This window comes from Debaryomyces fabryi, assembly GCF_001447935.2.
Source record: "Debaryomyces fabryi strain CBS 789 chromosome Unknown contig00036, whole genome shotgun sequence".
NCBI lineage: Eukaryota > Fungi > Ascomycota > Pichiomycetes > Serinales > Debaryomycetaceae > Debaryomyces > Debaryomyces fabryi.
This window is the reverse complement of record NW_015385462.1, coordinates 19893-36845: the sequence shown is the minus strand read 5'-3', so window position 1 is coordinate 36845 and position 16953 is coordinate 19893. Positions and strand designations below refer to the sequence as shown.

General features: G+C 34.0%; 5 protein-coding genes across 5 annotated transcripts; 2 read left to right on the top strand and 3 right to left on the bottom strand.

The window, feature by feature from the left end:
• Positions 1-10: 10 nt before the first annotated feature.
• Positions 11-3262, bottom strand: AC631_02190 (ubiquitin-protein ligase; the record flags this gene model as incomplete). The annotated part of the gene is made up of 1 exon (XM_015611020.1): positions 11-3262. One exon carries the CDS (start codon positions 3260-3262, stop codon positions 11-13), a length of 3252 nt encoding a protein of 1083 aa, XP_015468150.1.
• Positions 3263-3918: 656 nt separating this feature from the next.
• Positions 3919-5055, bottom strand: AC631_02189 (uncharacterized protein; the record flags this gene model as incomplete). Its single annotated transcript, XM_015611019.1, has 1 exon — positions 3919-5055. One exon carries the CDS (start codon positions 5053-5055, stop codon positions 3919-3921), a length of 1137 nt encoding a protein of 378 aa, XP_015468149.1.
• A 165-nt stretch (positions 5056-5220) lies between these two features.
• Positions 5221-7287, bottom strand: AC631_02188 (uncharacterized protein; the record flags this gene model as incomplete). The annotated part of the gene is made up of 1 exon (XM_015611018.1): positions 5221-7287. The coding sequence occupies one exon, from the start codon at positions 7285-7287 to the stop codon at positions 5221-5223; it is 2067 nt and encodes a 688-aa protein (XP_015468148.1).
• Positions 7288-7666: 379 nt separating this feature from the next.
• BNR1 (Bnr1p) lies at positions 7667-13186 on the top strand (the record flags this gene model as incomplete). The annotated part of the gene is made up of 1 exon (XM_015611017.1): positions 7667-13186. The coding sequence occupies one exon, from the start codon at positions 7667-7669 to the stop codon at positions 13184-13186; it is 5520 nt and encodes a 1839-aa protein (XP_015468147.1).
• Positions 13187-13785: 599 nt separating this feature from the next.
• MIS12 (Mis12p) lies at positions 13786-16758 on the top strand (the record flags this gene model as incomplete). Its single annotated transcript, XM_015611016.1, has 1 exon — positions 13786-16758. The coding sequence occupies one exon, from the start codon at positions 13786-13788 to the stop codon at positions 16756-16758; it is 2973 nt and encodes a 990-aa protein (XP_015468146.1).
• Positions 16759-16953: the final 195 nt, after the last annotated feature.

Here is a 16953-nt window from a genome sequence, read left to right as displayed (position 1 = left end):
GCGTGAAATTTTATGCATTCAAACCAACCGATTTTGGCGTTCTGAAGTTGAAAGCCGAACGGCACAAGGGACAGGTACTAGCACCTGAGCTTTTGAACCACTTATAGAGACATGCAGCATGAAACTTATTCAGACACGTAGGGCATGTTTTGGAAGGTAGAGAGTGGTCTTGATGTAAAATAGAGTAACAAATTGCACAATCTTCAAAACCTGAAAAGTGTAGATTAACATTTCTATTGAATAATTCAATAGATTCAATAATAGAGCCATTTGTAAGTGAAATAATTCTTTGTGATGCTAATAGCCAAGCCTTCCATTGGTTTTCCTTAACACCTATCCGCAATGGCCCTTCAACTGAGACATTAGATAATGGGTAGGAGTCTGGAATTTTAATCACCATTTCCATTGTTTGCTCGTCAATCAAGTATACAGACTTTATTTCATTTGCAGCACTGCTAACTTTAATGGACATATTTTCATCTTTATTAGTTAATTTATCCTTAGATTTCGATACATCTTCGAGAATTTTGTGCACAATTAATGGTGAAACATATTTTATGGAAAACTTTTCTATCTTTTGCTTTAATTGACGATCACGAATACTATTAAACCATGACTGAACGTAAGATCCTAAATATTGGAATGACAAATAGTACAAATGTAAGAGCAAAAACTTCATTTCAAATTTAAACGGTTCTCCTACTATTCCATGGTTTATGTTATATGATTGTATCAAATTATCATTTGGTTTGATCTTATAGTTGGATTCTTCGCTTGTATGCAACTTTTTCAAAATTCCACTAGAATTAGTAACATCGACCAGTTCGAAGATCAAGTTCAAGAGCTTGTCGATATAACCCCCTGCTTTAAGCTGATTAACATATTCAGATCTAATGGAATATGTGATATTCTTGAAATGATCAAATATTAAATACCAACTCCATAAGGCTTTTGAAACCTCGTGAGAAGTCTCAAATTCAATAGAATCAGCAAACGCATTATCTATCAGTTGAATGGAAGCTATTAATTTTTCAGGTATTTCAGCTTTGAATAGACCATCATCTTGATCAAGGTTGTCAGAGCTACCCAAATTACTCTTTTGCAATTGATATTCAACAACAAAATCTTGTTGGTTTGTTAAAATTATTTCATGTAATAAAGATGCTCCGATTCTTTGTAATCCAATAAATTTAGAATTAGAAAGTAAAGTATATAAATCTGTCAACTTATCATTAAGTAGTCTAGCTGAAAATTTGTAATCATTACAAATTCTTTTTAAAAGTTCATGACACAAATAAACAGGTTGATTATTATAATCTAAATCCAGCAAGTGGTTGCTATCATTTGCTATCAAATCTAATATTTCTTCATACAATGAATCTCTATTTTCATTCCAGTCATCATTATGATATTTCTGAGCTTTATTTAAAGAAATAAATAACTTCAACGTAAAGTACTGCAATTCCAAGTGATTAGGTTCAGTTTGGGCGATACCAAGGTTATCTAAGCATAAGTGAATTGCTAGACCCCAAAATTTATCAGGTAGATTCTCATTATTGCCATGTAGTAAATCGTTCAAAAATCTCGTTATTTGACATCTAACAGATATAAATGACTCATTATAAGAAATATCCGACTCTAACCATTTTGAAAGTTGATTAAAAATTAAATTCAACCTATGGAAAGGGATGATTTCGTGATTTTCTTGTTCATCGACACCAGAATTGAAAAAGTTGATAACCAAAGTCAACCATTTTAATCCATCCTCTAGAATTTGAGTGTCTGATTTTACTCCTAAAATCTCAGCAGAAAGATAATTTCTGATTCTGTCAAACTTATTGGAAGTGAAGTAAAACTTTGAAAAACTTAAAAGAACAACCGATAATTTTAATGGAGATGACAACAATCGATTAAAGTTTATAACCACATCTGACTCAAACGACTGAGACGTCTCCAATTCCACGAGCGAATCCAAATAGATCTTCATCAACCTAGCATGATACATCTCCAAGTTAGAGAGGCCACTTTCTTTAGTCATTTCCTTATTTAAACGGCTAAAGACAGTAAGGCATAAATTGTTATTAATATTAATAGATTGATCTTCATTCATAATAGAAACCAAACTAGACAAGTTAATTCCTTTAATATTATTTTTGAAAACTGTAAGCAATTTAGTTCTAACAAACAGTATTTGGTCGTCTAAAACACTAAGACGGTTATCATTATTCTGTAGAAAGAAATAATCGTGAATGTATTCTGCAATTATACCAAATGTAATCAATATATCAATCACTATTTCGTTAGATTCAGAAGAATCTAAATAATCAGAAAACTCTAACAAAAATTTACCAATTGTAATCAAGAACAGGTCTAGATGAAAGTTTTCCTTTGAATTTCCTTTGACCAAAAATATATTTTGTTCCAATGGGTTTGCGATTGTCAACAAATCAAGGTTTATATATTCGACAGCTTGCTTAATTACCACGAAGTATTTCTCAAGCGGTAATAATTTAAGTACGTTATTAGGATATTCGGCAAGGCTTAACAAATATTTTGAAACTGAAGAGAAATCAGTCTTAAGTGATGAATTCGAGGTATACTGGTAAACAGATTCAATGAATAACACAGAGGAAAATTTCTTTGCGAAAAGTGAAAGAAAGTCTTGATAGATGGGCTTTTCAATATTCCTCCAGCAAATAAGAAAAAGGTCGCCATAAAAGGAAATATTATTATTCTCTTGACTTAAAGCGTCGGTATTAGAATACTTTAAGAAGTATTCAATGAATTTCAGTCCACATTCTTCATTTGTCTTAGACGTATTAATCAAGTTTTCAAAAATTACTTGATCATTGGTATAACTGAAGATAATTGCAGCTTCTGTCTCCGAAATATTATCTTTTGTTGATAATTCAAGCAAGTACCGATAAATATCAGCAAAGTCTGCTCTCACATCAAACTGATCAAAGCCCTTGGCTTGGCCGACGACTGACAATAATAGTGGGATCTTAGATTCATCTGTTGCAGATATTTTAAAAAAGAAATCACCAATAAGTTCCTTTATGCTAAATGTGTCTTTCATATGACAACCAGAATCAAGGAATGCAGACAAAACCTCAATTGGAGTTTCGATAAATATTGGTTCAATAAAAGAAGGAACATTGGGCATCAAATTCCTTACATTTGAACCAATCCTGTCAGGTTTACCAGAGCAACTTTGAATAAACAATACAATAATGCGAAAAGCAATATCTGGCTGAGACATTATTGTTTCATCTTCAACGCTTTTACATACACTTTCAATTACCACATCTATCAAACTACTTGTCGAGCCGTTAATCTTTTCCACATAGGTAAGGATATCAAAATAGTTAATTATTATGTCCACCGAAGGAGATTTGAACTTAAAATTATCTAGCAGCAAACCCGGATGATCTTCAGAGGTTACCAGTATTACAACTTGTTCATTAATATCACTGAATAGTAAATCAATAAACTCTTTTGGAAAATTATTATTGTTCAAGAAATCTCCAAAAGAAGTGATAAGGCTCTGATGTTTGTTCACTGGAGGATTCCGAGTTCGACTGTATCGAGCAATATCCAAAACCTGATATAAAATGATCTGCAAAATATCTAGAAGCCTCTTTGAATCAGTCTCAGATATGTTTTCCTTGAAAATTTCATATACTTTCAAAATGCAACAAAAGCACTTCTCCTTATACTCAAAATTTGTTAGAGTTTTCAATTGAGAACAAAGGATCTCATTAATGATTAATTTAGCATCTTCAAGATTGTTAAGTTGAATAAATTCCTCATTTTTGTCATCAGTTTCACTCACCTTAGATAATGTTTGGAAAAATTGTCTTATCACTACATAGTATATTGGATTCAGCAGACAACTACCTAATTTAAGATAGTCAATTAATCTAGAGCGACTCTTATTCCCTCCCAATTCCCAGAAATTTTTTTAATCTTTAAAGATTTTCTTTGCAGTGATGACAAAAGAGAAAAACTAGTGAGAGATACTATAGAATCCCAAAATTGCAATATGACATTTGAATAAATTATGTCATTATTTGGTCCTTTTGTACTAGGCTTTAACTTAATGTGCTTAATAAACTTTTTAGAAACCAATTTATAGAGTGTCTTCGCACTGTTTAAATTGCTTATAATCACATTTGGCTCATTATTTTCATCGGTAGAAACATTACCAAATATATATCTGATGAGAATTAATAATGACTTGAATAAAGGTAAATTCAAAGTATCCGCAGATATGGATGAACCCAAATAATCCCATAAGATGTCCAGATTAAGTAACTCTTCAATTTGCTCTAATTCTCTATCACCCTTGTTAACTTTTATTTCATTATCATTTATTAAAGATATAACTTTGTTTAACATCATTACACTCCCATTAAGAACCCGCTCATATTTAGCGAATGAGTCTGCTTCTTTAGTGTATCTTTGGTCAGACATGCTCTTATGATTCTCTAAAGTAACAACCGTTACAATGTAGTTAATGATCGGTTCATGAAAAGTAATCCATATTTTGGAATCCACTCTTTCTTTGTTATCTTGAAAACTTTGCAAAAGCGTTTTATATGTTGAACTCGAAACAAGTTTATCATTATCATATAGACCTTGCAACCAGATAGGTATTGAGCTCAATAAATATTTGCTAAATGCCTTTCCGCCGACTATGCCTAATATCCTAGATTGAGCTTGATGAGATAAAATTCGAACACTTCTTGAATTATCAATTGCTAACTTCGCATATAATTGTATCCATGACAATATCAATAATTCATCCACTACGACTGATGTATTCTCATTATCATCTAATAATTGTATGAATTCATTAAGTGACTTCTCTTTCGTGATTGAATCTTTCTTTGACAAAGACTTGAAAATAATAGTAACATTTGGATTGTGTAGAATCGTTGGATCTGGTAATGCAGTGAAATAGTTTAAAGATACGGGGAACCCATTGTAGCCTAAGTCACCGCCACTTCTTTCACTTGCTCTATTATTAAGTGGATTCTCTACACTAAACATAGTATTGTCGCTAATATTGAGAGAAGTTTAACGATTTTTCAAAATTTGCTTTATCCTAAAAATGTGAGAATTACGATATTTAAATGCAGACTGCAATGGATGCCAGAAAAAAAGAGTTCTAAACTCTAGTACACTATACAAAAAATTCTAAATCATTATTTAAGGCTAGATATTATGCGTTGTTTCTAATTTATGATAGAATTTTTTAACATCTTGGGAGGCATTAATTCGTCTCGGATCGAAATTTAATATCTGCAAATGATCTTTATTAGTTGCTCTTGAAAGCGCAACATAAACTTGACCCTTTTCAAAGATTTTTCTTAGATCAATTTTTAACCTGTCAATGGTTTGACCTTGTGCCTTATGAATAGATAATGCCCATGATAATAATAAGGGCAATTGCGACCTGGTAATTTTATCAGCTTCGCCACCAGTGTAATTTCTAATTCTTCCTGCTTCAATGCTGAAATCTTCTCTAGTCACACGAATAAGGGTGTTCCCTTTGTTGGTCTTAAAATTCACCACTGGATATAAATCGGATACTAATTCACTCGAGGCTACAGCGGCTAATTTCGTAAAGTTTGATTTTCGTTCGTTTGGTATGCGATCAAATCTTTGGGTTTCTTCAGGCGACCAGTTTGCAACGCATCCAACTCTAGACGATAATAGCCTTAGCTCATCAGCTATTTGATCATCAATGTCATATAAATTTCCTTTGTAAACATCATTTACTTTTTCCCAAAGTTTTGAAGACATAAAGCATGTCACAGTTCCAATTGAGCCATTGACAATTTGATCATCAAGGTTCTTTAGATACATCACTTGTGCCCCTTCTTTTAGCTCTAATTCCTTTTCACACATTAAATTATCTAGCATTTTTATATGATTGACATCTGAAATGTTATCCTCGGCTTTAAATTTTAGCGATCTGCTTGGAATCTGACTAAGTCTTGTTTGATTAGCCCTCTTGACTTCATCTCTAGTAGGAAACAATTCGGTTGGTTCAAGACCATCATCATAAACAACATTTCTTGATAGCTTATAAAATTTTGCAATCATGCTATCATCCATACTTCCGTACCGTAATGCGTTCAACATATCGATTAACTCAGTATCTCCTTTCTGCCTGAAGACTTGAGTTAATAGTATAGTCTTTTGGATAACTTTATCCCATGCTGCGCTCTGAAAGCAAAATTCTGACAAACCATCTTTATTGACAGGAGGCAATTGAAAGAAATCACCTGTACAAACAACTTGAATTCCACCAAAAGGAAGTTGACTTGAACGTATAATTTTAGCTAATTCATCTAACTTTGTGAATAATTTGCCATCAATCATAGATATTTCATCAATAATTAATACTTTTAAATTTTTCCACTTTTTCAAATTAGCAGGGTTCTTCTTGATTCTTTTGGCCAATTCAAAGGCGCTCCCAGTACCCAATCCAATGGATAAAAATCGATGAATTGTTTGACCACCGATGTTGCATGCAGCTAATCCTGTCGATGCAGTGACTCCAACCCTACTGGCACCGTACTTCAGGTGAAGAGAGTGGACTAACTCACGTAGAACAACAGATTTACCTGTACCAGCACTACCAGTATAAAATACATTGAGCCCATCCAGAACTATATACTTTATTACCATCATCTGCTCATCGCTCAAAGCAATCAGTGAAGAGTGTTGTAAAGATGTCAACAGGGGGCTAGTAAGTTTAAAATTTCGGGGCACTTTTCTAGGCTGTCCATTTAGCTTTTCCAACAAGTCTTGGTGTCCTCTCTTTAGAGGTGCATTATTTGCTTTCTGCGTTTCAGTTTTTTGGTTCTTTGTATGGGAAATAGGACTAGTCATCTGTTGATATACGATCTGCACATCTGTTTCATCGTCTTCTGTCAAATCTACTACTTGTGTACCACGGGACTCCTGGCCCATAAAAGATTTTGTCAATGCCGGATTTTTAAAATTATTAATCTCAGGAGACCCAAAAGAGGTATCCGAGCTAGCGAATTCATCAAAAGTACCACTTGAAACGACAGCTTTAGAAAGAAAGGAGTTACTTCTATTCAATGCTACTTTTTCTGGGGTTGTTAAAGCAAGCGGCGTTCTCTTCACGTTTGATTTGGTTGAATCCGAAGTAGCTCTACCAAAGAAACTGGAAATCAGAGACTGATTTTTATCAGCATTCCCCAGCTTACTCTTTTTAACTGATTTATATGGTCTAGATAAGCTCATGCCAATCAGTAGAAGAACAATTTCTATAAAATCGATCAAATTTTATAGAAAAAAATAAAAGGTAAACAAATAACTTCAGCGCGAACGCGCTTGGCCTAGACATGTAATGAGTGAAGTTTCTCCAACATCACTCTCTCTAAATTTGGAGCTCAATAGATTTCAAAACGCTTCTATGTTAGTCTAACTATATTCTGTTTATCTAAATACCAGCTGCTGTTATCGATAATATCAAATATCAAATCAGAACATCAAATAATTACAGCAGAGGAAATTCATTGCTTGATTTTATAACTAGGGAGATAAAAGCTAGTCAACTAAATATAAATCATAGAGTAATCGATAGATAGTGAACCACAGGCGTGAGTTTTGACTTTTTATTATGGAAAATGATCAAGAATCAATCCGAGATCATGGACGACAGGTTGAGGATCCTACGAATTCACTGAATAGTTCGAAAGTAACAAAAAGACCCAGCGTTTTTTCAAAGGGAATGAGAAAGGTCACCAAATCGACATCTATTTTGAACTTTAATCAACTATTAAGTAATGAAAAAATAGAATCTCCCAAAGCATTGCCACCCATTAATACTGACACCTCGCGAGAGCTTGCAGGTACAGAAGAATTTCAAGCGATAGGGTATGAAAGTGTACCTATAAGCTCCAAGGAACCAATATCTGTAAACTATCTACCCGAAAGGACGAGAACAAGCTCGTTAGTTGCATTTTCACCTCGTCAAAAATCAATTGGATCATTTGAGAACGGGACCTCTCAAGTAGCTCCGAATTATCCATATATTATGGAGTCAAACCATGTTGGGAGCCGTTCATCGCTAGATCCGAAATCGTTACACGAGGATAGTCTAGCAATAAAAGGATCATCATTAGCAGTTTATGGCCTCTCAAAAGAAGATATAAAGTTATCACCCCCAATAAAACCATCATCCGTAAGTACAATGTCACATAGTATGAGAGAAAAAAATACTAGTGTGCCTAATTTGAGTGATATCCCTAACAATTCATATGATGCGACAATACATGAACCTATGTTATCACTGCCAAAGTTAGATCAATCGACAACATTAAATAATACAATTGCATATAATCTAAAAGAACTTCCAAGGCAAACCAAATTAGCTAGAGCTAATAGTGAAAGGTTTAATGATCATAATAATTTGAGTCATTCACTACAATCCTTTAGTGCTATTACCTTGAGCAAGAATCAAGTTCCTAAACCAGAAGTTGTTAACATACTTTTTGAAAAGTTATTGTCTACCAGAGTTTTTTCTGAAAAGGCATTGAAAACATTGAGAAGACAACCTATTTCAAGGAAATGGGAGTTACTATTAAGCGAAAATGAATCTAATACCGATTTTAATTTGAAATCTCTAACTAAATCTTCTTCTTCCTTTTTTGCACCTCCTCCTAAATTTAACTCTAGGTCCATCAGCCAAGATGATCTTTCCAAATTTTCCACAGATCAAAGAGATAGCAATATATCAGTAGAGAGTGACAAGCTAAATGATGAACATGCAAAACAACATTCTTTAATTCAGACACTTCTTAAATTAAATACTTCCGAGAAGACATTAGATACAAATTTCGATAGTTCAAAATACATTTCAACGGGACCTATATTGGAAAATGAGCAAACAAGGTTACCGATTTCAAGACAGGGACATGTGCCATTAAGTAAAAAACAAAAGTTGAAAGAGGGATCACCTGAATGGTATGTATCAAGGATTATTTCAAATAAATTGTCGTTGAAAGAATACAAAAAGCTTGAGAAGAAGTTGAATGAACCTATATCAAAACTGGAAAATACTTGGGGTCACAAATTTAGTGATGCACAAGGAGAGACTGCTTTGTCTGTTATTCTTACTAGGGTTAATAAAAAAAGTATTAAATCTAATGACGAGCTCGATAAAGAATTTATTATAGTAAATTGCTTAAAGAGTATATTAAATAGCGAAATTTCGGATTACGAGGATAAACTAGAAATTGACGAAGAAGAGTCTAATATTAATTCATCTCTTGTGATGAAAAACAAGTCCCATGTCATTAGGGCAATGATTTTTTCGTTGGTTTCTCCAAGACTAGCTACTAGGATACTAGTAACCGAAGTTTTAATTTTCTTGTCATATTATAAAAATGCTGATTTTTTACCTGGCATCCTTGACAGTATGGTAAGTTTGCAAGATTTGTTAGGTGATTTTGTAAGATTTCAGCCTTGGTTAAATTCAGTTGAATCATTTCTAGACAAGTACTTCACAGGTGGAAATAATGCTAGGCTAGAGAATGAATTTAATTTAAAAAACTATTCCTTGATTACCTTATTATTGATTAATTCTATTATAGAAGGCACTAAATCTATAAAGATGCGTATATCATTGAGACGGGAGCTTAACGATTCCAGAGTTTTGAAGATTTTCGATAAATTAAAGGTTATTAATGATGATCGGATTAATGAAGAAATAGAAAAGTATGAAGGTTATGCCGAGGAAGATTACAACGAATTTTTTAATTTTGAAACTCAAGCTAAGTCTGATAAAGCAGGAGATATTGACGTAGACAAGTTGTTCGGTGAATTAAAATCACTGTTTCTTTCATTAAAATTTCCAGAAAATTCTGGTTTCCATTCAAGCAAGGATTATATAAAATCTATTTTCATGAAATTTCTAATGTTGAAAGATAGTCGAAGGTCTGAAATAGAAATTACTCGACTATTGATTCTTATAGATTCGGTCTTACATCATGTTATTACGGAATCATCAGTGATTGGTGCAAATGCAAACTCCGTTTTGAATAGCTCTATCCAGAGATTAATGGACAGAATGATTACTGATGACACAGCAAGATATACGATTTTAGAAACGCAAGAACTAGAAAAACAGATTACCTTGTTAGAAGAACAGAAAAAAGAGTTAGAAATAGAGGCAAGTTTTGGATTGAATGAAACAGTTGCAAATTTAAAGAAAGAAAAATCTTTTTATATGAACAAGATTGTCTCTTTGGAGAAGCAAATATCAGTACTTCAATTTCAAATAAAAGCTTTTGAAAAAGAAAAAATCAAAGCATCAAAACTGGTTGATTATGCGCAACTGCCTACTCTATCTACTGCCGGAATTAAGAATAACGACGTATCGAAAAATGATGGGTTTGTTAATGAATTGGAATCAGTATTCTCGGGAAAGAGTAGCAAATCTATAGGGGAGCTTCATGCAGTTGGTCATGGGACGAACTCTTTGAATGAAACTGATGGGATTCCAGTAGTTGAAGAATCACCTAAAGTTAGCAATTCCGCTGAACAAGAAGATTCATATTTATTACCTATTGCTGAGGATAAAACCTCAAAGACATTGGATTCGAGTTCCAAAGTTAGATCGGCTAACTTGAAACCAGGATCGAATTGCTTATATGTACCCCATCATCCTCTATCTCCTTCTAAATGGATGTCTTCAAATACTTCAAGTCCTCATTTTTCTGTATTAGAGGATAAGATACAGTCAGAAACTTCATTAATACCTTTAGAGACAGATAAGAATAACACCCTTGAGCAAACGCCACCCCCACCTCCACCACCTCCCCTTCCATCATTCATGAATATGAATTTATTATCACCACCTCCACCACCATTACCACTGTTTTTACAAGCCGTTGAACTGAAATCAGCTGTCTCATCTTTTCCTCCGCCCCCACCTCCACCACCACCACCTCCCATTCCATCTTTTTTGAACTCTGAAACATCAACGGTTTCCAAATCTACTAGTATAGAAAGGCCTAAAACACCTACATCCTTCCCACCACCTGCACCACCTCCACCTCCGTTACCTGGAATACTATCAGAAGTCAATTCTATATCAAATTCACCAGCATCAGGAAAGTTAAGCTCGCCATCATCACCCTTACCATTGACTGAGAGAGAAGCAAATGAAATAGCAACTGAAAAGAAGAACAATTCTGAAAGCATTTCAGATGCAATGGATAAGGATGCAAATCCTAGTGATATTTCTCTAGCCATAGGAAATTCTGTGAGGCCAAAAGCTAAGTTGAAGCAGATGCACTGGGACAAAATCGAAAACATTAATAAAACTTTCTGGTCTGATATTAAGGATGATGTTTTATCAGACAGGTTACTTGAAAGAGGTATATTAGGTGAAGTTGAGAAGGTGTTTGTTGCCAAAACTTCAACAATTAAAAAACGAAGCACTCAAATGAATACAGCGAACAAACCTAAGACTGTATCATATTTATCTCGAGATTTGGTCCAGCAATTTGGTATTAATTTACACATGTTTGCCAATAATTCTGTTGAAGAATTAATCAATAAAATTTTGAATTGTGATAAGGAAATTTTGGAAAATATTAGCGTTTTAGAGTTTTTTAACAATGATAGTTTGATTGAAGTAAGTGATTCTACTTTGAGAAACTTTACTCCTTATTCCACTGATTTTACACAATCTAATAAAGAACCAGAAAAGCCAGTTGAAGAATTAGAGAGGCCAGACAGATTATATTTAGAATTATGTTTTAACATGAGGCATTATTGGAAATCACGTTCAAGATCTTTGTTGCTAACACAAACTTATCAGAAAGATTATTCTGATTTGTTAAAAAAATTGCAATTAATAGATGAGGTCAACAACAGTATTAAGGAATCAGATGATTTAAAAAACGTTTTGGGAATAATCAGATCTGTTGGTAACTTTATGAATGATTCATCAAAACAAGCTATGGGATTCAAATTAGGCACGTTACAAAGACTAAAGTTTATGAAGGATGACACTAATTCTATGACATTTTTACACTATGTTGAGAAAATTATTAGAAACTCCTTCCTGGAATATGGGTCCTTCGTTGATCAATTGAGTTCATTGAATCAGGTTAACAACATCTCAATTGAACAATTAGAGAATGACTGCCATGATTTTGAGAAAACTATAAATAATGTTGCAAGCTCCATTGCAAAAGGAAATTTAAGTGATCCTAGTAAATTGCATCAAGACGATAAAGTTTTAAGCGTAATTTCGAAACCTCTCGAAAGCGCAAAACTGAAAAACACTTTATTACAATCTCATTTAAAAAAAACTATAGGTGATCATAATACATTAATGGAATATTTCGGTGAAAACCCGGAAGATTCTAATAGCAGAAATTCATTTTTTAACAAATTCGCCTCCTTCGTTGTGGAGTTCAAAAAGGCACATATTGAAAATATTCAAAGAGAGGAAGAACAGAGGTCATATATTGCTAGAAAGAAGATGATAGAGGATTCAAAAGCCCAGCGTGATAAAAGACAAATGCAATCAAATGAGAATAAGAATGAAGAGAATGCTAAAGATTTAAATGAAGAACAAAGCAAGAATCAAGTGGATAATGAAGAACTTCGTAAAAGTTTGGCTACTGAAGATGGTGCTTCAATGCAAAAAGATGGATCACATAGTAATGTAACCATAGATAACTTGCTAGAAAAATTAAAGACAAGTGCATTGACAAGTCCATCATCAAGAAAATCAAGAGAAAGAAAAAGTCAATATAGAAGAAGTAAAGCCCTTTCTTTCTACTCAAGTATGACACTAGATGATTTGCTAGAACAGTCGTCAAATGGCAATATTGATGATCTGGCAATACAAAAGGCCTATAACAACTATGAAAGTGTCGATTCATTAAAAAGAAGAATGTCAACTAGACGAAAGGCGGAGACACTTAACAGAGAAAACATCTCTCAGAATACAAATACTATAAATGAAGCAGATCAGACGATGATCAGAGCACAGGCAATGCTAAACCAACTAAGAAATGAACAGACAGAAGTCACACGATCTCATAATCAGCATGACAAAATTGAAAATAACGAGAACAATGTTGTCGAATCAGTTCATAACGATGATAATATCTTATAAGATGTTAAAAATAATGATGCCATGACTAATTAAACCATTTAATAGAAACTATTTATTACAATATACAATATTTTTACGATGCATTATTATAACTGTGCGTCTGCTTTATCGGACCAGAGTCTTTATTTGTGACTCTGTCGATTCGTAATAATAATACTTTTTTAGGCCCTTAAAAACCTACATCCACAGTATACATTTGGAGTATATGGTTCAGCTTCTTCTTATAAAGTACCAACTCTTCTATTTGTTACTTAAATTGGCAAATTAACATGATCAGAGCTATTCAAAGATATTAGCCAATAAGGTACTTAGCCCAGTGACTCATGAATTTTTTTTCAAATATTTTTACTAGACGTAATTCGTATACTGCATATAAACTCTTCATTATTTTTTTTTCGAAGAGTCAGAAATAAATTTTCTAAATAGGTATGAATAATTAAGAATATCGGCCTAAGTATTTGATAAATCCTTGTCTCTCATTCTAATTGTTGTCGATTTTTCATTTTATCGGGTTACCTTAGTTTTAATTAAGTTTTTCCTTAGCATTCTTTAGTATAAACGTCATTCTATAGAGTTTGCATCCAACTTAATTATCCATTATGTTATCTAGGTCAACAAGCCGCTGCTTTTCAAAAGCTAATACGATTAGATTGGCTAGGTCTTTCCATAAGTCGACCATTTGTCTTGATGCTGCTGTCGTGTCGGGAACTTTATTAGCCAAATCTATTAGATCTAAAATCGCCGAGAAGGTCGTTACTTACAATACTAAGAACTTCAAAGATTTTGATGCTAGCAATATTAACTTCGATAACTTGAAGTTCAGACCAAATTTGACTATTATTCAAGTCGGAGGGAGACCGGACTCCTCAGCTTATGTGAAGGCAAAATTAAAAGCCGCTAAATCATCTAATATCCTGTCCAACTTATTGAAATTTGAAGAAGATATTTCTGAAGAAGACTTGTTAGATGAAATCGACAGATTGAACAAAGATCCTAAGGTGAATGGTTTATTAATCCAGTTGCCATTGCCAAAGCATATTAATGAAACTCTTATTACTAATGCTGTTGCTACCGAAAAAGATGTTGATGGGTTTGCTCGTTACAATGTAGGTGAATTAACCAAAAAAGGTGGTACACCAATGTTTAAGCCTTGCACACCAAATGGTATAATGGAATTGATTAAAACTACAGGTATCAGTTTACGTGGTAAGAATGCTGTTGTACTTGGTCGTTCTGATATTGTTGGTACGCCGGTTGCTGCCATGTTAAGAAATGAAGATTGTACAGTTACCATTTGTCATCGTCACACTTATGACTTACCTTCGGTAGTTAGAAATGCTGATATTATAGTTGCTGCTGTTGGTATTCCTGAATACGTTAAGGCGGACTGGGTGAAGGAAAATGCTGTCGTTATTGACGTTGGTATTAATTATAAAAGTGACCCTCAATCAGCAAAAGGTAGAAAGTTAGTTGGTGATGTTGATTATGAATCTGTAATAAAGAAGGCTGGTTTTGTTACACCTGTTCCAGGTGGTGTAGGACCAATGACTGTGGCAATGTTATGCTCTAATGTTTATGATGCTGCTGTTTTACAAGCAGAAAAAGCTCATGAGCATGCATTTAGTCCATTACCTCTCGATATGAAGGAACCTGTTCCTTCAGATATTGAAATTTCGAGAGCTCAAAAGCCAAAGAAAATTACTAAAGTTGCCCAAGAATTAGGTTTATTAGAAAGAGAAATGGAGCCATATGGACATTATAAAGCTAAGGTTGATCCAAAAATGGTTATTAAACGTTTAGACGAGCAAGTTGAAGGTTCAGTATCTGACAGAGGTAATTATGTTTTAGTTGCAGGTATTACGCCAACTCCTTTAGGTGAGGGTAAAAGTACAACTACGGTTGGTTTAACCCAAGCTTTGGGTGCTCACTTAGGATATAATTCTATTGCAAATGTCCGTCAACCAAGTATGGGGCCAACTTTTGGTGTTAAGGGAGGTGCTGCAGGAGGTGGTTATGCTCAGGTTATTCCAATGGATGAATTCAATATGCATTTAACCGGTGATATCCATGCAATTTCTGCAGCTCAAAATTTATTGTGTGCAGCCGTTGATACTAGAATGTTTCATGAACATACTTCTAAATCTGTGGGTGGTTTCTTCAAAAGATTGGTTCCATCTAAGAAGGGAAAAAGAGCTTTTACTAACTCTATGTTGAAGAGATTAGAAAAATTGGGTATCACAAAGACTAATCCAGACGAATTAAATGAGACCGAAATTGAAGAATTCTCTATCTTAAACATCGATCCAGAATCTATTACAATCAAGAGAGTTGTGGACTGTAATGATAGATTTGTCCGTGAAATTACTATTGGCCAAGGTAAGAACGAAATAGGTAAGTTTCCTCCACGTAAAACTGGTATGGATATCACCGTTGCTTCAGAATTGATGGCTATTTTGGCATTGTCTACGTCATTAAGTGACTTGAGAGAAAGAGTTGGAAGAATTGTTGTAGGAACCCAAAAGGAGACCGGAGTTGCCATTACTTGCGAGGATGTTGGTTGTGCCGGTGCAATTACTGCTTTATTGAAAGATGCAATCAAACCTAACTTGATGCAAACTTTGGAAGGTACCCCAGTTTTTGTTCACGCAGGTCCATTTGCTAACATATCAATTGGTGCTTCTTCTGTTATTGCAGATCAATTGGGTTTAAAACTTACTTCTCCATCTAATCCTATAAATAATGGGCAAAAAGGTTTTGTTGTTACTGAAGCCGGATTTGATTTCACCATGGGTGGTGAAAGGTTCTTCAACATTAAATGCAGAGCATCTGGATTTAAGCCTGATACTGTCGTTTTGGTTGCCACATCTCGTGCTTTGAAGTTACATGGTGGTGCTCCTGACGTTAAACCAGGTCAACTGTTACCAAAAGAGTATACTACGGAAAACTTAGAGTACTTAAAGAAGGGATGTGCTAATTTGGCGAAGCAAATTTCAAATATCAAACAATACGACGTTCCAGTAGTCGTTGCTATCAATCAATTTGAAACAGATTCCGCATCTGAAGTTGATCTCATTAAACAAGAGGCAATCAAGGCAGGTGCAGACTATGCCGTTCCTTCCAACCACTGGTCTAAAGGTGGTCTTGGTGCTGTCGAATTAGCTGATGCAGTTTCTGAAGCAGTAACTTTAGCAAATCCAAAGCAGAAATTCTTATATGACGTGAATAGTTCTGTGGAAGATAAATTATTAGCTATAGCTACCAAAATGTATGGTGCTTCTTCTATTGAGTTATCTCCATTGGCAAAACAACAAATTGAAACCTATACTCAACAAGGATATGATAAATTGCCAATTTGCATTGCTAAGACTCAATATTCTTTGTCTCATGACCCTTCATTGAAGGGTGTACCAACAGGTTTCACTGTTCCTATTAGAGAAGTTAGATGTTCGGCTGGGGCAGGTTATTTATACGCCTTAGCAGCTGAAATCATGACTATCCCTGGTTTACCAACACATGCTGGATTTATGAACGTCGAAGTCAATGACGACGGTGAAATAGAAGGTTTATTTTAAGTTTTCTTCTGCATTTGAAGGCCAAAGTCATCATATAACATTTAGATTTTTGTAGTGTTTTGTTTATGTACATTATAATATATAGAGTTAATATTAATATATTCACTTTTTTAAAATGACGGCTATTTCTTACACATTGTAAACGGACACTAGTATACATGAATGTTTATCATAAATTAACTATAATACATAATA